This window comes from Lepidothrix coronata, unplaced genomic scaffold (genome assembly GCF_001604755.1).
Source record: "Lepidothrix coronata isolate B3197 unplaced genomic scaffold, Lepidothrix_coronata-1.0 Scaffold64, whole genome shotgun sequence".
Classification (NCBI taxonomy): domain Eukaryota; kingdom Metazoa; phylum Chordata; class Aves; order Passeriformes; family Pipridae; genus Lepidothrix; species Lepidothrix coronata.
Window position 1 is genome coordinate 996,727 of NW_016690244.1, and position 22,294 is coordinate 1,019,020.

Here is a 22,294-nt window from a genome sequence, read left to right on the forward strand (position 1 = left end):
TCTTAAAATTAATGGTTTGAGTAGAAATACATTCCAAAACATGAAAAATACTGAGAAACTATTAAGAAATTAAGAAGAGCTTACATAAATTAAGAGCTTACATAAACTCCAGTTGCATTTCCCTTCCTCTTGTCTTTACGAGCTCTGATGAGACGAAGTCTGATTTTGTGTGCTGGAAGCTTGCGGGTCCTTTCCATTTACAAAAAACATTCTAATGATGAGACAAAAACTTGAAACCAACCTACAGAAACTACTTACTTAATGAACCTCCATATTTGCCAAATAAAAGATATCTAGAGAATATTCTAAATGTTTCCTTTTAAAAATTGACGCTTACACTTATAGTTTTGTGATACTAATATCGATAGCATAATTCAAATAGAAAAAGGGACAAATTCAATGTAATAAATGCTGTACTACACCTTTTTCTTTTCTGATTTCAGATTACAAGGATTGCTCTGCTGACTGAAGAGGGACTTCTTGAACCTCTCAATGATTCTCCTTTTCAAGTTGCATTGCAAAGCTGGAGGAAGCTATATGAAACAAAGAAACAGATGTTTCCACCACTCAGTTACACCTTCCATAAAGGTGACCCATGCAGCAGTACCATTATTGAAAAAAGTATCTACACTTCAAAAAGAAACACTGATATCTAACAGCATGGTGATAACAGCACAAGACTTGATTTAAAAGCATATTATAATAAGGCTCCTTGGTTTGCCCACTCTGTTGGCTTATCATATAACTCAGTTCCTCTAGCGTTGAAGGTAAACACCATAACAACAAGCCTAACATAGGTACAACTAGATTTGCCTCCCTGATCAAAGTGCTAGTATTTGGGACATTTAGGACTCGAGTACAAGTCCTGTGAGGAGAGGCTGAGGGAGCTGGGGCTGTTCAGCCTGGAGAAGAGGAGGCTCAGAGGAGACCTCATCACTCTCTACAACTCCCTGAAAGGAGGTTGTAGCCAGGTGGAGGTTGGTCTCTTTTCCCAGGCAACTATCAGCAAGACAAGAGGGCATGGTCTTAAGCTGTGCCAGGGGAGGTTTAGGTTAGATACTAGGAAGAATTTCTTTACAGAGAGGGCAATCAGACATTGGAATGGGCTGCCCAGGGAAGTGGTGGATTCTCCATCCCAAGAGGTTTTTAAGATAAGACAGGATGTGGTACTTAGTGCCATGGTCTAGTAACCACAGTGGTAGTAGATCAAGAGTTGGACTTGATGATCTCAGAGTTCCCTTCCAACCCAGCTGATTCTATGATTCTATGACATTTTTCTATAGATAAAGCCCATCAACCATTAGACTATGGTTGTATGGCTGTAATGAGTCGATTCAGTTGAAATTAATGGAATTTCAAGAAGCTTAGACCTTCATTCAATGTGCATAGAATTGCTTCAACAGGCTCTTTTAAGGTCATTATGGGTGTTAATACAATTCAGAATGTGTCTTTTGCTAGAAGCTACCTGTGGGAAGTAATCTATATTTCACTTGTCTATAAAGCATAACTTATTTTGTATACTTTTTCCTCCTGTATTTTTTTGGTTGAAAAAGAATACATATTTCATCTACATTTACATTTTTTTAAAAAGTACAAATCATACTTTATAGTGCTTAAAGTCTTTAATATAGAGTTCAAAGGATGTCTCTTCCTTTTAAATATTTTTTATGCTGCAGCAGTAAATGTAAAGTTTCCACTATTGGGCACTGCAATGACACCAACTCAGTCTGACAACAATTGGATGATATGTTACTACCTTTTTGAAACCATGGTCTATGCTCTTTCTGTATAGTTGCTTATACCTGGAGGCACCGTTTGAAAAAATATGATTTTCTACCATTTAGTATACACTTTATACTCACTTTATTGATATAAATTCATAAAGTGCCACTCCACTGCATTCAGAAGCTCTTTGACTACTTAAGGAGGGTTTGACCACTAACAATTCACATTCAAACACTGACACAGTACACATTATAAAGACATTTATCCCACTGGAACAAATTACTGGTTTTAGACAGCTATAAATCCAGAACAGTTTTATTGGGCCCACAGGAGTCCTGATTTGCTCTGACAAAACAGAGATCAAAGTCACATTCTATGCACAAAAGACTTCACCAGACAGCTGGTTGTATACAGGTTTTTGGTTACAGACATACTACTCTCTTTTCATGCAGATAAGGCCTTACATATATGCTTTAAGTCAGGTGTTGAATGTTCCTTAGCCCATAAGCCATAAAAAAAATTATGCCTTAGGAAAGGCTTGCAAGATGCTCTATAGATTACATACCAGTGCAACCAACTGTGTGCAGTTAATGTACTGTGGACATACTGGGATATACTGAAGCAGAAGCGGTAAAGAACAAGTCCACTGCTTCAGAAACTTGGAGTTGCCTTAGGCACTAGTGTTCAATTTTAGCTTTTGTTTTAAGGAAATCAGCTGTCAGATCAGTTAAAAAAAAAAAAAAAAAGGCCAAGGATTTACATAATGCTTTTTTAAAAGCTTTTTTTTACATTGTTTTCCAGAGATCACTCTGATTCTTGTTCCCATGGAAACTGGGTTGAGAAGGCTGCTAGCAGCCAAGAACTAACAGGCAAGAACTCTCCCTTGCAAACTTCAGTTTAGAATTGTCAGCTGAAATATGTAAAAGAGTTTGATAAACCAGCTATATATTATAAAAAATATTTGACCTTAGACTGGTAAGAACATAAACAAGTACAAGAGAAGCATATAGTACAGCGTAAACAAGCACAGGTATGGATCCCGGTTTCTCCGCTTTCCCATTCTGAAACCAAATGACACCAAAACCATCAAAGTTCTTGCTGCTGCTTCACTGGTCAATTCTGAATCAGTTTGTGAGCTGCTGTTAGTTCTCAGTTATTGGGCATCCACGTTGTGATGTCTTCTATTAATTAGTAGGCCACTTGATAAAACCTTCAACAGAGAGGACAGGTTCACTAACGAGCACCTTGGACATACTCCTAATATACCATGTAAAGACTGAACTGCCTTGTTACTGCTAGTGGGAGAGGGAGATAATTTCCAGTTATTTTAAATTATGAGTATTTCTTTGTCTCTGATAATTTCTGTGTTACCTGTTTTGACAAGCTTGACAGTTAAAAAGAATAAAAAAAAAAAGAAAGGAGACATGCAAAGCACACTCAAGTTCAGTTATGCTATTCTGTTTTAAACAAAACTGAACAAATTTGGCTCATCAATCTGAAAATCCCTGAGGTGATAAACATCACATGCCAAAGATAAACACTTCATTTTGGAAAACAAAAAGATATTTATTTAAGAATAGCAAGTAGCTGCATGGCAGCCATCTTTCCAGAGAATAAAAAGTTTTCCATCACATTTTTAGTGGAGAGTTCAATGTAGATTTGTATCAGCTCCATTTTTGGTTTGGAATCAGCATGAAATAACTTCAGCTCTCCTTCATTACGAAGCATTTCAACTTAATTTTAAAATAAGTCTTAAGTTTGAAAAAGATCTGACATTTAAAAACATTTCAAAACATTTAACATATTCAGGATTTGAACTATCGCACTAAAATCCCATTAAAGTATTACTACATATTGATAATAAAAAAATTTAACTTTGAAGTTATTTAGGAAATATTGCTATAGAGGAAAGCATTTTATATACTCTCCAAGTCAGTATATGATATTGTCACCTTAAATAATCGTATTGCTAGTATGACGGAATGTTGTAAAAATAATTTACTGTACAACCCATTTTTCTGAGGTGAGCCACTGATTTTTTTTCACATGACTCAATTATTGCCATCCTCCACATACTAATATTCAGGGTTAGTCTTTATTTAAATGATATATTTTTAAAGCATCCTGCCATCTGCAAAAATGTCAAGTTCTGTTGTTTTTAAAGAACAGTGACTAAATTAGCAGCACTTTGCAGTACCATCATTTTGACAACAGCAAATAACTAAAAAGCATAGAATGTCAGAAGCAACAGTAATGCACACTTGAGTGATGAAGATAATTTTGTGGAGCTGAATAAGAATCTGCTGAATGGGGTCACTGATCTGACGCACCTTCCTTTGTGATACAGCAATTCCTGCTGATGCTGTAGATGACAAGAGTAAAATCAGGAGGGCAGCTCATTTTACTGCCTTAGTACAGTAATAGCATACATTGTTTAAAATCTGTAGATATAAATGCTAATGTTGCTGAATTTCTGTGCTGGCTACTTTAACAAGAAGTAGAAGACAGACATTCACAAACTGAAGTGTCTAGGGACCATCCAGTTCTGAGCCGTGCTATCACAGAAATAGAGAGTTACAGAAAATGTCCTTTTCTGTCACAGAGGGATACATTTCCAGTAGGATCAGGAAGATGATGATGTCATTGCTGTTACTGGGGGGGTTTTGTGGCCTTTTGGCAGTTGTGTTGACAGAGTCAAGTGAAATTCAGTTTGACACTTTTTCCCTAAGTCTTGTCTTAATGATGAGTAAGAGGAAAAGTCTTGCATTTCCCCTGAGTCACTTAGAGAAGAATTTAGATTGTTTTTTCTGGTCAAGGTGACAGTGGAAGCCATGCTGTAATAATCTAAAATACATACCACTGGAAGAGCAATTTGCATTTTCACCTCTCTACCAACTGTTTCAACACTGTTCTATTCAATCCCCAGTCTTGCTGTTATGACCTGTGAATCTTCAGCTTTTATTATGACAGTCAGAAAACCTTTATTTTCTTGGCATGTTATCTTTTTTGCTATTCCCTGTACTGTGGTATTTGTCTTCTCTTTTCCTGTCAATGGCTTGTATAACAAATCAAAAGAAAACAAATCAGTGCCCTTTCTTTTGTGTGTCTTCAGAATTTTTTTCTGGATAAAAATATGTTTAGAATGATAACAGCAAACAAAAATGATTGAGTAGGATATAATATGCATTTCCCTGTTATTCAGTGTACAGGGCTTTCTCTCTTTTCTAGTATGACAGCAACAATATGACCTAAAAATCTAGGAGGACCAGATGTAATGTCTACTTGTAGGGTACAGGTGCTTCAAAGACAGCTGAAGACCCAATGTTAAGCTAGGAACTTCAGGAGTACCCTCGAAGTCCATACACTCCAGACTGCTTCAAGTTTCTTGTTTGTTGGGTTGTTTTTAAATACAGAAGTATAGCATTATTTGGAGGGTGAGGGCACACATGTGTGAATAGGCTGCTGAAGACTTGATCAAAGCTTTTAAGACTTTTATGCAAAAGGGAAACATTACTGAAAAAAGATATTGGATCTACTCAAATTACCCACAGAACTGAAAATATCAACAAAGGCTAAAGCATTTGTCTGTAAATCATGATACCTCTGATACATTACGGCTGGGTAGTGGGCTTTAACTGTGTTGTTATTATAATGGCACTCTTTAGTAAACAGCACTGAAACTGCAGAAGGCTGACATCAAATTTTGATTTGTACTGCATAATGAAAAATTTTAATAGAATTTTTATATGAAAAATGTAAAATAGAACTTAATATAGACAAAAAGCACTTTTTTATGATCAATATCTCAACTGCTCAAAATAATTTTCTTTCAAGTATTATTTAATTCAGACAATATGCACTCTGAAATCACAGCTTAGCAGCTCACAGTATGTGAAGCTTCTCAGTAAGAAAGAAAAGTACCTCAAATAGAAAACTTGTTTCCTCAATCACAATGTATAAATACACGATAGTTTACAAGGGCTCTATGAAAACTCATTTATCAGGGGAAATTCTAATTGCATTCAGCAGAAGTTTAGCCAGGATAATGACCATTAAAATGAGATCTTACTGATTTACTATTGTAATTCATATTTTTAAGAAGTACCTTAATGATATTTCAGACAACATACTTGTATGTGAAATGTAATTGTCTCATTTTCTAATATTTTAAAATACAATTATTAGATAAAACCATAACATTTCATATTGTAAAGATCTGCAACTGGTGGACTATGACAAAACACTCTATATGCAACAGGAGAATAATGTAATAATGTTTAAAAACTTGAAAATTGTTAGGTTTAATTTAAGTTAAAGTTTTAATTTCTTGCAAGCACGAAATTACCTGGTCACAGTCTTGATCCAGGACTGTCAACATAATCTCTATCATTATTTGGAAAAAAAAAAAAAAGTTTTAATTATGTTTGGCATCAATGACTGTAAATAAAATAACAGTATTTCCTGACTACGTCTCATGTTTCCTCTAAAGGAAATCTGTCCAAATCCCCTAGTTTTTAACTGTGCATTTTTAAATTACATAAAGGCTGGCTTACTCTGCATGTCCAGCATAACTTCTACTAAACAAATTTTCTTTCCCTGCTCAGTTTTCAGCCTGGAACACACAAAGTCTGTAGAGAGGATTTTAATACTGAAAACTCAATAATCCACTAGATTATGCACTTGTACGTGTTTAAGGACCTTTTGGTTAACCCTTCTTATGGATGGAAAACATAAAGAATGATTATCTTTAGAGGAGAAAAACACGAGTAATAATGCATATGTTACTGGTAAAATGGGGGGGAAAATAATATTACATCACCAGGATAGCAGTATCTCAATGTCAGAAATACAGGTCCACATGTTTCCATGTTAGATCCTGCTCTGTACTCTACACAAACTCTTTCTCAGCTGGCAAATTTCACTAGCTGAAATAAGTAATAAAAACCAAATATGAACAGAGAGGAAACTCAATGAACCAATATGATGCCCTGATGGGTGGCAGCTGTGATAGTCTTAGTATGGCAAGAATTTGTATATATTTTTGTGGCAGTAGGGAAAACTACAGTTTCAAGGAGTAGTTATGAAGACAGACAAGGAGATAGCTTTTCTAATGATTATGTGAGGGACAGAGATTTGTGGACTAGTGAATTTGTACAGAGAGAAAAAGACGTGTTGACTTCAACACAAGCATGACGAGGCTGCCACTGAGTGCAACAGGACTAAAGCTGTGAAGTGATAAGTGACAGACTGGATGGTGACATGCTAAGAACCACTCTCAAAGCAAAAATAAAATATTGCCTTTGGTTAAAATGGTGTCTGTGGAGAAACACAAGAGGAATCGATGCCATCATTATAAATACTTACATAGCTAAGTTAAAGGTGAAAAGAAAAAAAATTGTTCAGGAGGCAGATGCAGCCAAGAGTCATTTTGAGGGTTTTTTTCAGATATGAAAGAAAAGCAGAAATAAAGAAACAAAGAACAGAGTCTGTGAGTAAGAGTGGTGCCAAGGAGATCAGAAAAAATAATGGTTAGTCAGGAATGTGTTTGATGCAGTACTAAATAAACAACAGAAGAATAAGGAAGACCTTTAGAAGAGGAAGAGGGATGATATGACACATTCTGCTTCTTTTGTTTCCTTTTCTGAAGTAAATGGGCCTCCACAATACAAAAAATGGGTTTCTATGTCTAGAGAAGTTCAAAGGGACAAGATCTTACTCTACACTACTATAATATACTCCACACTATCCAATACACAAACACATTTTTGTATGGAAAAACATCTGCTTAAAAACACAAAACCAGAATTTGGCTGACCAAATAACTTGGTTTAGCTGATGTAGCAAAGTCCATTTTTAAAACTATTTATCATGTAAAGCTTTTGAGTGCAAGCACCCTCTTACAACATCTTCAAGCAGACTGAGTGTCGTAGGCTGATACAATACGACTCTGTAATGGTAAGTAAGGAAATGTTTCATGAAGGGAATTGCAGAATTGCTTCACTGTGAATCAAACAACTGGAACTGATCATAACAGTGATCAATTATATAATTTATATTAAAAATATAAATCACACCTACCTTATCTGAGGTTGTCTTCCAGAAGTACTAAAACTTTGTTTAATTATACCTGGAACAAGGACATAAATATTATCTTCTGCTTAAAAAGACCCCAAAACATGCATGTTAATATTTTCTATTTCCCAGACATGGTGTCAAAATAAATTTTAAAAAACAGTGTTAAGCAAACTCCAAACCTCATTTGATTATCGAGTTACTGTTTGATGCACTGAAGATTTTCCTACATCATAAACTAAAATCTCAGCCCCACACAGTATTTTAAGAAACACTTTCAGAATTTCACAGATACTAACAATACATTTTGACTAGATGTCCACAGAAGATTTGCATTCAATTATTACAGTTACTGCTAGCGCTGTAACCACAACATTGTTGCTAGTCTGGATAGAGTCCACTTTTTCAGGAGACCTTTGAGGGGTTGTCTAAACCTTGTTCCACCAGGGTTTTATTTCACCGTTCTATTAGCTAACTATTCATATGCAGTAACATCTACAATACCTCACTTCTTATATAATCCTACTGAATTTAAGACTTTGAAGACCAGTTATTGGTCCAACATCTAATGTAAACATTAACATAATTAGTGCATAGTGCCAAAAATGTCTAAAAGGAAGGGTAATATTATTTCTACACTTGGAAAGCATTGCTTTAAATCTTAGTCTTAAGCATTTGCCTTAAAACACTCCTGTAAAACCACTCTTTTCATGGTAATTTGGACGTATGAGACCACTCTGTCCTACAAATAGTATCTCATTTTGAATGAGGAATAAGTGCATGTTCAATGAAAAGATAATTCTGCTAACTGAGAGTCTGAATAGTAAGATTAGAATATTCTAGAACAATTTTCCCATACAATTCATGGATATTAATAAAATTCCCTTCATCTTTGTCTACATGAGATTTTTTTCCACACTTACTAACATTGCAAGCATTACCATTAAACAAGAACTAATCACTCAAATAGAAGATAAGAAAAAAAAAGATTTTATGTCACATTTATACTAGTTTTCCCATTGTTGGTCTTGTTACAGTAGTTATATTAGTTCTAGAGCAACAGTAGAGCAAACGCATTTCTGAGAGTCTGAAATCTTTTTGTGTTCAAACATACTTTGTGTTGTACTGTGAAATATAGTGCCTCTATTTTTCTTACTTTTCTGATATCCTCTGAATTTAAAAAAAAAATCCTGAAGGAGGCTTGCATCTGTCACACTGGAATCACTTTAAAACCAAAAGAAATTATATATTTTTAGGCCAAATCTGTTTTCCCTAAAAAGGAGGAACACAGACAGACAGAGAATGAAAGAAAAAGAAACCATTTTACTCCTTGTTAATGATTTGCTTAGGAAAACAGATATTAAAATTCTGTAGTAGCTAGCATAAAAGACTATTGAGTAAGAAAAGCTGACCTATGTAATAGCAAATAAACTAGGCCCTCATAGAAGCAAAAGTACTTCAATTAACCTTTTTACTGAGACAGAAAAATAGACAAAGACAGTGTCTAACTGTCTAGAAAATAAAGAATGACATGCAAAATATGATTGTGCCTATTCAAGGAACAGATATTTTACCCGCTTAGGATGCAGACACAGTAATACAAATACAAAAGTAGAAGCACTGACTGAACCTGAATCACGCTGCTTGGGGTAAGGATTTTGAGTTCCAACTTCAGACACAATAAACACCACAATATATTACGTGAATATATTCATGAAAATTAGTAACAGAAGCCACTTGGCTAGAAAGCTAAGTTTGAATTCTAGCTCTTTGCTAGAATTTTATAAAAAACACACACACCCTTTTCCAAGTATTCATACATATAATTGGGTTTGAAATACTATACCCTTTGGCTGTTTCAAATAAATGGTCTTTCAATGAGTAAAGGGTTCATATCCAAATTTGCTTGATCAGTTTGATGACTCACCACATTTGACTTGCTAATCTGCCAGTTTATGAGTGTATTTACAAGTGCATGATATTTTACACCAGAATCTGTCTCACCACTCACTGCACATGGTAGAGACATAGTATTTTCTGATTCATATGCTAAAGTTAGGAAAATACTAATGTTAAAAAAACAGAACCAAAAAAACCACAGAAATCATGATGCAGAACAACACTAAACAATAGCAAACATCCTTCAGCCCTATTTTTATTGCTTATTATTATGTTAGAGACCCACTGAGCAGCTACATCAGAGAGAAAAATCTCATTATGTGTTAGTCACTATGAAAACACAGCCAAATAATCTATTCAATAACTAATCACAAGGAGATTCAAACATGTAAAAATCACTGTAACAAACATTCATGTGTATACACACACACATAACACTAAAGACTTTATTTATAATACTTAGCCTTCTGTGTATGAGTTATGCTAATCATACAAAGCCAGACGAGGAGTAAGAAAAAAGATTAAGATGCAGACAAGTTAACTAACAAGTCACGGAGCACATTGTGCATCTTGATGTTCAGCCCAGGGTTACCCGGACTGTATTTCCTTTTACCATGGTTACTCCTTTGACAGGGATAGGAAGAGCAAGGCAATGTGTTTTGTTCAAAAGCCTTGCAAGAGGATATTTCTCAGTTTGAGAGGATCTCAAGGAAAAATGAAATACACATCCTTCATCTCTCTCCTATTTTGTGCCCACTCTTGTTAGAATGTGAAAGACATGCAAAAGCCAAAGCTTTTAATTCTCATCAGCCTCTCTATTCTGAATAGCTCTATGAAGATTCCTTGAGGACATTTTAAAAAAAAAATTAAATGAGGCATAAAGAACTTCTCTGACTGCTACTCTGGTCTTTAATAGCGGATGTAATTAAAGCAACTTCTAAGGCTTTAACTTCTTAACATGCATTGAAATAAGTGCAAATCATATAAATACCTTTTAATAGGCAGTTTAGTGTTTTGCTCTTGCAGGCACCTAACCATGTAATTTCAAGAGAAGAGTTTATAACACAATATGAGATCAGAAAAACCTGAGGAGATAATAACTTTTGTTTTGGCTTTAACTTTCACTTCAATGTTATCTAAAAAATCTCTGAAAACCCTCTCAAGTTTGATCAGATCGGTAGGAACACTGAATCAAGATTTCACATCAGCAGAAAACTTCAGTGTATCTCTTTGAACAAAATGGAAGCAAAGGATGTGGTTTTTTGAATGACGGCTTAATGATCTTTTCAGGAGAAAGGTCAAATTACCTTTATTTATTCAAAATACTCTTAGTAAGCTGTCCTTTAAACCACTGTGCACTGGAATGGCCAATCCCAAGCATATTAATTAAGCCCTTTTGCAGAGTAAACAACTAAGTTCTTTTCTCACTAGTAGGGACTCCATGTACAGCAACAGAAGTTGACATAAACATACTTTGAACTTAACTCCAGCATCATACAGGAAAACTGGGTCTCAGCAGATCTTGTTCTAGCTGATATTTTCTACAAAGACCCATTAGCCCAAGGTCTCAAGAGAAATCTGAATCTTAGATAAATTGGGAAGAGTAAGTCTACAAAACACTAAGATCTCCAAATTTCTTCACAGACAGCCCATTGTGCAAATGATTGTTTTCTTGATGCAATAATAATTTTCAAGGAATTTCCTAAGCTTTCCCTTCACAATCTAAAGAATCATATATAGCAGATGTCAGACAATCTTATCCTAAAAACTTACAAGACTATCTAATCACGTTATTGAAAGAAGAAATATGCTCTCAAAACATCAAACTCATCAAATGCAACTGGTCTAAGCCAAAAAAAAAAAGAAAGCTCAGCTCTATGATCACAGAACTTGTAAGATATAATGTAGTTGACTGCAGATTACTGACTCCAGACAGCAAGCAACATTACTGAATGGGGGTTTCATTTCACACAGTGTTCCTTGTTATCCTCAAAAGTAGTTAAATGTGGAGCTAAGCGATGACCTAAACTCAGAGCCCAGTCATTTGCTACATACAACATACAGAGTTCCTATTTTGAGAGCATCCTAGTTCTAGAATCCCCAATTATTCAACTGGATATGAACATCACCTGCACAAAACTGTGCACTGTGTAAACACGTTATATTTCTAAAAGCTCAAAGAAAGATATAGGAGACCCCTCTACAGTTACATCACTAGAAAATTCTTCAGGCAGATCTGTGGTGTCTTCATTACATGGTAATTCTGAATACTATTGGTTTGCAGAAATTCAGGAAAGGAATCCTGAATATCAGTGTCTTTGCTTATTGGTCACAAGTTGGATCAAAGGTTACCCCAAACACTGAAAACATAAATTAAATTATGAGGTAACAAAAAAACTTCTAAGAAAGATACAGCAGCACAACAGGACTGTACATTGAGACTTCTTAGCCTTATGAAAAGCTAGTGGCTGAGCAATTCTGAAAGGAATATATTGCATGCTTCATTTTTATTGTGAGGAAGGTCATAGGATTTCTAATAGGATGTTTTACAATGTTTTACACAGTAATGTCTTTCAGTGTATTTAGGATGCTGTCCCAATTGCAGTGTAAGTGAACAAGATTAAGGGAAACAAAAACTATTTTCCAAAAAAAAGCATTCCCAAACATAGAGTAAATTTTTAAACTCTCACTCAACTGACATACTAGCTCTACTGGACTACTATGCATTAAGATATATCATATATTTTCCTGCTACTTGGTTTTACCAGCAGAAATGAAGATACAGTTACACTGTAAACCAAAAGCAAGTAAAAATCCCTTAAACGTGTCTAAGTCAGGGTAAAGTTGGGAACGTTGTAATTTTAAAATAAGAAAAAACAGCAGCAATTAAACTATTATCATCCCATCACTCTTCATTGTTTTTGACTCAGTATGGCCCTACCCTCTGTCAATCTTTCTGTTTTCAAATTAATAGGACTTCAGGTGGGGAAAAAAAAAATGCATCTGTCACTACTGCCTCTATGCTTCTGAAATATATAGAATCTTGCTTCTGTAGGATTAATCATTTCAAGTACCAGGAATAACTCTTCCAGAATCTACATACCTTGCATTTGGCCATCTTGAGAGTAAAGGAGTTGGTCTTGTAGAAATACATTGTCTAGACTAAGAAGAATAATCCTTTTCTTAAAGGATAATTGAAAATCAGAGTATGTAAAATTATTGAAAACAATATAACAATAGCAGACTTTAAAAAAAGCTTACCCCCATTACACTGTCAAATGCATACCAGCTTCAGTGCCAATGAACAACTCAGCATATCACACAAGATACCGCCCTAGTTTTAAATTAGACTGATATTTTTCTACGGTTGCAGATCATGTTTATTCTGAGAATGATGTGACGACAGCATGATTAGACAAATCCTTTCAAGGTCCTCATCAATATACCCATAACTAAAACTCACATCTTCATGTTAGCAGTTTCCAAGTTAGCTAGATGAAAATTGGTCACATTTTCCCCTGCAATGCTGACATGCTTGAAAAAACCATGGCTGATAATGCAAACTCTGTTAGCCATTTATCAGTAATGAATGGAGCATAATCCAAGTAATACCCAATTATCCTGAATTTATAATTATTTTTTTAAAGCTACCTTTTCTTTATCCTTGAAAAGAAGAAACATTTGCCAGCATTAATTACAACCAATATACAACACTGACTTCAACATTAAGTAGACACTAGAGGTGATTTAAGAACATAACACTACAGAGTTATTTTTCTGAAAAAGCAGTCTTGAAGTATCTATATAATAATTAAACTCTATGCTGGGAGAAAAATGAATAATGATTTCTAGAAATGCTAATTAAAGTTACTGCAATTGACAGGAACTGACTGGATCTTTCCGCTTAAAATATTTAATTAAAAATATGGAAACCTGGTACCATAATATTCAAATATTAGAAAAAGTTGATGTTTTGTTAATGTCCAGATCTCAATCAAGCAAAATAGACTACAAGGAAATCATTACCACTAATGCTTTGGGTGTGGCAAGTTACAAACTACAAAGATTTCAAATGTCTGTTTACAACGCTGAACTAGCCCACAATTAATTACATTTCTGTGAGACACACAATGAGTTATTCTTCAGTATAAACACAAAATAGAACGTTTGTCTCCGCAAGCTGCTTTTCCTCAAGGGATTCCTTTTATGCAGGCCCTCTCCCACAGTTAGACTAGGCTTCCCTGTATCCCGTAGCATTCTCCTGCTACTCTCTTAGCACAAGAAAGCAACAAAGTGCTTTTTAAATTTATTATTATTTAAAGAAAACTTTGATAATAATCTCAGGGCTGGCCTGCCACAGGTTCTCCAGCCTTTAGAAAGGCAGGCTATCCAGTTACAATTAGCAAATCATATTAATGGATTTTAAATAGAATTATTAAATCATTTATTTGCCATGAGCTAATGGCTAGACATTTCAATTAAAAGTAGTCATATTTCTTCAGCACCTGGGCCAAAATCTGAAAGAAATCCAGCTAGCAGATAGGATTAAAAACAGATAAAGTAATGTCACTCTATGTTTTATGAAGCCTGGGACCTTGTACCAATAATATTTGTTAATCTTCACACAACTACATTCCCTTTACTAAAAAGTACATTTTAAATCATCCACAAATTTTCTTTCAGAACTAAACAGGATGAATGGAAATCTTAAATTTTGCTCAACTCTAATATCCATCTCTTTTTTCTAGTATAAAATGCTCTTTGATTTTCTCTAATCATAATCTCATCCCATTTAATAGGTACATCATGGTAGCTCACAATTTTGCAAGTGACTCAAAGCAGTTAGAGCTGTTTTTTTGTTTTTTTCTTTTAAATTTTCATATTTGGAACATAATCAGAAAAAACTGTTACTTAAGATAACACCCAACACAGCTGATGCTTTCCTATTTGCTTACCATAAATAACTATAAGCAGAATTAATGCTCTGTTTTATCACATAATCCTGTTTTAATCATTAAGCCTTCCTTCAATTCCATTCAGCCAATTCATCTAGACAGCTAAAGCCTGCTTCTTTCAACTTTATTTTTCACACTCTTCCATCTGTTTCTTATCAATACTAGTCATCTTAGGGCTTCAAATTTAAAACTACCTTCTTTGTCAAGTTGCCTGATAATATTCCAGCTTTCACAGACGTTACTGCAAAATACGGAGACAAGCTACACAAAGACTATGAGATGCAAAATGTATTAAACTGGAAATGGCTGCCACAGAGGCACAGTTATTTTCTTTACTTAGGTAGTTCAGATAGTGCAACAAATAATGAAATACCCTAACATTCTGGAATAAACAACTCCTTTGCTGTTAGAAATTAGTGCACACTTAATTCTTAAAGAATATTACCAATAGCAGACTCTTTCAAATTACTTGAACTGGAGCTGTTTGAGTAGTCCAGTATGTCCAGCTCAGCATCTAATTCAGAGAACATACCTGCACATAAAAATCAAAACAAAGAAGCTTTTAACCCACCTCTGACCAGCATCAGCACCCTGATGCTTCTTTTGCTAATGCCTACCTTTCTCTATAGTCCTGTGATCCTGTACCAGAATTTCTTCATATGTTCCTTCCTCATATTTTCCACATGCAGACTGACAACTATCAACTGGAAGGTCAGTATTTTCTGAAAACTGACTTTTGCAACTGGCTGCTCCATTGCTGCTACTATGAAGACTTAACTTCTCATAATTTTTCTGACAACAAAGAACAAAAAGGAAATGTTATATATTGTCATTTTCCAGAACTTATTACAAATTCTGAAAATGAAAGTGTCACTTGTGCATACATGCATAAAAACACTCTTTTTGTTCCCACTTAGCTTCTAGTCCAAGACTGCACAGTAACTGGTTCAGTCACTGATTCTAAATTTAGAACAAAACTTTCAAACTGAAAAAAACTATTTCTAGTCTTTACATAAAAGACATCTTTGTTCTTGATGACAATCTTTTCACAACAAGCATTGAAAGTGAAAAAAATGAAACAAACACCAGACCAGAAGCAAACACTGAACAAAAACAGAAGACTGGACAAAGACAGTAGGTTCCCAGGTACAAGCATTGGTAGATTTACTCTCTTCCAGCTTAGATAATAAACAGCAGTCCAGTTCTGGACAACACAAAACCTGCATAACAGCCAAGATGGTAGTAAAATATGAAATTAACTTGACATGATGGCATGTCAGAGACCCCAAGGCTGAACTGACCAAACGCAGAGCTAGGAAAATAAAACATCCAATATAAATTATTTGCCTGTAACATTTAACTGCTGCGTCCTGTTTGTAGCACAAGGTTCTTTAATAAGTTTAAAATTCTGCCTCTGCTGCTGTCAGTGTTTATTGTTTTTCTAGAAAGAATAGAAATCCCTGATCCCTGTTATTGCTTCTATTTTAATGCAACGTATTTTGAAGGAAGATGTTTTATTATCTCTTCACATATTAGTTCTGTTGTGTAAATAAATTCATGTTTCTTTTTACCCTATCTTGTCAGAGCAAAGTGTGATAAAGGAGGATAGGAGATAAATTATACAAATATATCAGACTAAACAAATTAGTATCTTTAATATTAATTTCAGGAGATAATACATTCCTAAATACCTATATTTTTACCAAGTCTGCCTAAGACAATTTGTTCTTTATCTAAGTCAACTTCTTTCAAAGTTTTTCCCAAGAAGTATTTTGATCTTATCAGGAAAGAGCAGAGTGGGTGCACTAGAAAACCTTTCTCCTCAGAAACCTAACTGCACCCCTGAGCACTGACTATACACTGTCTCTGTAATAGGTCTGCTTCAATTACTTCCCTATCTTTGGTTCTACTCCCAAATCTATAACTTAACTTGTAAGAGATGGATGGTCAAGCCTTTCTCCTTAAATTCAGGTGGGAAAAGATCATTTTATACTTAAGTACTGGACTGAGCTTATGTCCAAGATGTCACAATAGCAGTGACTGGAGTGTAGCACAGCATGACAACCACTAATGATGACTCTCTAGTTCACTTGAAGAGAGCAGTCTAGTCCTGGAATATGAGCACACATCGTACCCTGAACAGTCAGAGCACAGTTACTGAAAAGAACCAACTTACCTGTTTTATGTTAAAGGAAACAAAGTCAAGACAGAGAAGGGTCAAATTGCATGGACATTTCAAACTTAAATCTCCTTTCAACATTTACAGGACTGAACCTCATACTCAAAAGACTAACTGTTAACAATAACTTCTAAATCAGGTGGAGCTGAAGAAAAAAAAATATCAAAAAGACAGCTATTACCAACTGGTTTCAGATCTAGCAGCCCATCAAGATGGGAAACTTGTTCAAAATGTGTGAATTGAATTCCACAGACCTCATGATAAAAATAATTGTCAGACCTGCTATAGAAACTGCTCAGAGATCAGTGAAACATATTCCAAAGCCTTAAAGCAGCCATATAAACTGTAAAGCTATAATCTGTCTATACATAAAATCTGGCCCATTTACATAACAGCTGAACATAGAAAACTATAGTATTCATTAGTAATCTGAGAGTAATAAATACATTTGCTGTGTATATTTTGCTCCACCTAGAAAATAGCTAATAAGTTTCAAAAATGAGATTATATACTGCTTTTTCTTTTTTTGAGTAGGACAACTGGATGATTTAGAGAGACAAAAGTACCCTGACTAGAGGAGGCTGCGATGCAAGTTCAATGATTTTGGTCACCATTGGAGGGGGAACATAAGGATCTACATATGGACATAATTTTATGAGAAGAGGATGGAGAAACTTCTCCAACACAGTGAAGCAATCATTTTCATATGCCTCAAAGACTCAGACATACTTCTTTCAGATAAGTAGAAAGACAGATACTTATCTTTTGAAGAAATCTATGAAACAGTGGCATACTCAAAACATCACAAACATTCAAAGAGGAGTTTGAGTTTAGGTTGATACATATTCATTTGAACTATGCTCACACCTACACTTGACTCTAGCGTTCCAGTATTTTACAAATCTTTATGGAGATTCCATCAGTTGATTCAGTTTATTTTCATATTTTCCTAATAACCTAGTGTCTCAGTTTCCCCATGCATCAGATTGATTGCCACTTTTGTTGAAACAAACTCTGCCTTCTAGTTCAAACAAACACAGATGAAAACAAAAGCTAAGGGGAAAAAAGTCCCTCTTCAAAAAAATGTTCAAATAATGAACCAATTAATTTTTTTTTCCAGCATTCATCTATCTTTATTACTGAGCAAAAGTATCTCTGGAAACTTGTGTCCTAGCCATGAAGAAAAAATTCTATCTTCATCCATATCCTGTACACTTGGCTCTTCATTGGTCACCATTACTACTGTAAAATCAAGTTATACCTAATTTTTGGACAAGTGAAGCCTAAACTGCTCTTTTTGACTTCCAGTGGAAATCTAAAAAAATCTAAAAAACCCAAGTAGAATAAAGATATCGAGCTGTTGTTTAGCTCTGTTTTGTCATATTACTGTCCAGAAGAATTAACTTTTCTATCTTCAAGAAATATAGAGCTCTCTAGTGGCATTTGCAAACAGTGTTTAATTAATCTTCTTTATTTGAGACATTTACAATTACAGCATTATGCTAATCAATTGAATTTCTATTTCAAGAAAAAAAAACAGAACTATTTCCACTATTAAACTATTTGTAAAAACCTACAAGTTAGCGATAAAATGAATAATAGCTGACATGAAATTGTCAGGGGAAAAAACATGCTAAAACAATGTATTTTTTTCAGTAAGAGGGTAACAGCTCTTGTGCATTAGGAACAAGAAGTAGATGGTTTATATCTAGATGTTTATAAGAGTTTTAGCAAGGCTTTTGACAATGTTTTTCATGACATCTTACAAGAAAGCTAGGGAAGTGTGACCTAGACAAAATCACGATCAGTTGGCTGTATAATTGACCATAAAAATTGTACTCAACTTGGTAAGCGCTTCCAGTGTTTGTTACACTGAAAATGGGTAGCAAGCACAATTTTTCAGGATCCTTCTTGACCTTGTTCCAAAACCACTCAATGGTGTCACTGAATTACAATGATAATCTGAATAATGGATAGATAGAGTGCCTGTTAAAGGTGCCTAGACTGCGATACATTCACATCATATATCATACTGCAGCATATACATCATACACAGAGCTGTGTCAGTGAAACCGACAATAGGTGTCAAAGAAAGTTCTGAGAAGCTGGAGAAACTAAAAGAACTTACGAAGTTTAAATAGAGAGAAACCAAAGTTCTATGAGCAATGGGGAACAACTGTACAAATGCACAGACTGGGGAAAGACTGGTCAGACAGAAGCTGTGCAGGAAAAGAAATGGGGATTTTGATGGATGAGAAACAGAATATGACTCAACAACACCATGCTGTTACGAAAAGGTGAACATCATACTGGGATGTATAAAGAATAATTCCAAAGAATTGTTTATTCTTTCTAGTTGATACCAATAAGATTCTCAGTTGGAGTAATTAGGTACAATTTTGAACACTACACTTAAAATTATGTCAATCTTACTTTTTAAGTCGTGTTTTGTAGACCTCTGATTGTTTTCATTTCTTTCTTTTCCTGTCTCTCCACATTTTTTATTATTCAGTCCGTATTAAAAACAAAAAATCACAGAGAGGGGAACCAACATAAAAGAGAAAAGACATAACTTTTACATATTTCCACGGTCAGGAGGACAATTTCAGTAATCAAGTGTTCAACTATTGCATCTATCTGGGATCCTGAAGAGAGAAATAAGTGTTCATACACAATGTAACTGGTCTGAATGTGCTCAGTAAATGCAGTGTTCTGGGGATATTCTGGACTTAATGCTCTCAGAGTGCTTTTATGGCACTTAAGATTGGGTCTGAAAATGTCAAGTGTCATATACATCTTATTACATGCACATCTAGTATCTCCTGGAAACAAGACATGCATATCATATCTACTCTGTCAAGTATACAAAGTAAGACCAAAACTTTCTGCAAGCATCAGACCAACTTTAGATATTGTGTATAGCACAGTGTATATGTGCTGTGGGTATGCCCAGGATGCTTCAGGCATCCTCATCATTTCCTAGATGTTATCTTCAAATGGAAAGAAAGACTCAATCAGATGTGACTGCTGACTGTAAAGACAGTTTGTGCACCTCTGCTGTTTCTAAACTGTTTCTATCACATGACTTTTTTATGACTGACTGGTCAAATACCTGCCAGGAGTGACAGGTAGCTCTAAAGCTCAGAGAGGGACAAGATAATCTCTGACAACTCTTCCTGCCTTATATCCAGTAATTCTATTAAAGTATTTAGATGTATTAACAAATTGAAGCTGAATTAAGCATATTATGTGTTTGTCCTTAAGGCTCTGATCATATGTTTTCACAGGTAGTAATTTGGCTGTGATGACTATTTTCTACGTTCAGCAACACTTAAAAAAATTATACCTGCAAAACAGTTTTTATATCATGACTCTATTCTCCAAACATACACAGTATAAATCTAAAAAGGTTATTTTCTTTTTATCACGCCAACATTTCTAACATTTAAACTTTAAATCTAGTACCTGCTACATAAATGTCAAAACAGGATGGTGTCAGTGGAGTGAAAGGTAGAAGAAGAAAAGAATTGGTGGAATGTTAAGTCTTCATGACATTCCCGAGTCCTCACTCATTTCCAAAGGGAATTGTATGCAGCAGTGCACAGTCATTATCATCCAGTTTTTAAATACAATTTTAATAAATTTTAATAATAAATTTTAATAAAAATATTTTAATATTCTAATATAACATAAATACAGGACTCTATTTCTGCAATATTAATAACCTGTTGCCTTCTAAGTGTTTTAAAATCAAGCATAGTCATTGCTTCAACTGATACAAAAGCAGTTGCTGCTCACATACGCGACTGTTTTAAGAAAAAAAAAAATCTTTTATGCACCAAAAGGCTGAATTGCACAAAATCTATTTCTAAACACAAAGAAAAAGGAAATTAAAATGAACATTAATCCAATCCTTATGTCTTTTTCTGAGTTAACAAAAAAACTTGATTAATTCAAATTGAATTGCTAATTAAGTACTACTTTGTAATGCATGTGGTGATGCTTAGAAACTAACATGATTATTAGCACAACAATTGCCAACAGAGCAGAACTGAATTTGGGTGTGGGGGGAAATGACTTGGTGAAAAAGCAGCTAAATCATTTTGTGTTTCTTTGTGTTTCAGATAGCTGCAATCCTGTCCTCTTTCTTGTGAGGAAATCGATGGCTGCTGTGAATTACAAGAGTTGCCAGTAGCCTGCAGGGTGGTTACAAAAGTACAGATTCTTAAATCATGATCTCTAACCCTTCCGCCTTTGGTCACAGATCCCTGTGGATGAAGAAAAAGATAAATCCATTCCTGTGGATGAAGAAGACTGGTAACAGTAGCATGGTCTCTATTTACAGGTATTATTACAAAACGCTTCACATTTATTTACATTATGGTCTTTGTGATAGAAGGGGTACAGAAAGAAATCCCAGCATTTCTCAAGACTCATTCATGTTTCTAAATCAATCCAGAAAAGACATAATGCAATCAACTCATAATCATCTAGAGGTAGATTATTAAGTTTTACATCACAAATAGAAGCCAGGAAACTCCCATGAGCCATTTCAGGTCTGGCCAGGCTCTTTAGTTCAGATTTAGTCATTTAGATATAGTCCTGTTTGAAAACAGCTATGCTGCTTCTTTCAGTATTTCTGACCAATAACAAGTTGAACAGATTCTGCAGGAGAGAGGCAGGCAGGCTTCTTAGCATAGGCAGTAGCCAGGCTGCCTGCAAACAGAATAATCAGTGTGTTTTCCAGCAGCATCCTCCTAGTCCACCAGAAGCACAGCACCTTGATACCTACAGATTAGCCTGGGAGGGCCAGTGCTGACCTGCAGCTAAAATCAATCTAAACGGAAGATGACTCACCGTGGCCTATATGCCACACCCCGCAGCATGCTGGGTTAGGGGAAGTCTTACCCGTCCAAGTGTGAAAACAAAAAAAATGCAGAGAGTAGCCTGGCTAATAAGAGTTCTTGTGCAACTGAACATTAGGACAAAGCACTCAGCTAAGGGCCACCTAAATGGACCAGGTCAGACCAAGCGCTGTTAATGACTTTTGACACTCTGTTAGCCCTGACTAACCTGGAATGTGGATCCACTCCATAGAGCAGACTACACTCAGAAAAAAAGTTGGACTTACTTTTCCCATTACCTAAGCATCTCAGTTTCCCTTTATTCTGCTTAACTGGTTACTTGATCTGAATATATGGATTTGTATAGATTAATTTAAAAATGAAATTAATATTTAGTGACATTATTAATACAAAAATTAAAGAACACGGTATTACCTGGTATAGAGAAAAAATGTGACAGAATACGTGTGCCACATGCACGAATCAGTACGACAGAAACTAAGAAAAGGAAGTTGCTCTGATCAGACAGGTAGTCTATCATGTCTGCCCATTTTTAATATATTCTCTGAGAGTAGCAGAAGGTACAAATGGCTCATATTCTGTTACATATTTTTAGCTGA

General features: G+C 35.0%; 1 protein-coding gene across 1 annotated transcript in view; it reads right to left on the reverse strand.

Annotated features, from left to right (window-relative positions):
- NEK10 (NIMA related kinase 10) overlaps positions 1–22,294 on the reverse strand; it is an 88,996-nt gene that overhangs the window by 15,902 nt on the left and 50,800 nt on the right. The window contains 6 exon segments of the mRNA XM_017817924.1: positions 423–533; positions 3,987–4,087; positions 6,071–6,108; positions 7,804–7,852; positions 15,097–15,183; positions 15,269–15,443. Coding sequence (XP_017673413.1) covers positions 423–533; positions 3,987–4,087; positions 6,071–6,108; positions 7,804–7,852; positions 15,097–15,183; positions 15,269–15,443 — 561 coding nt within the window.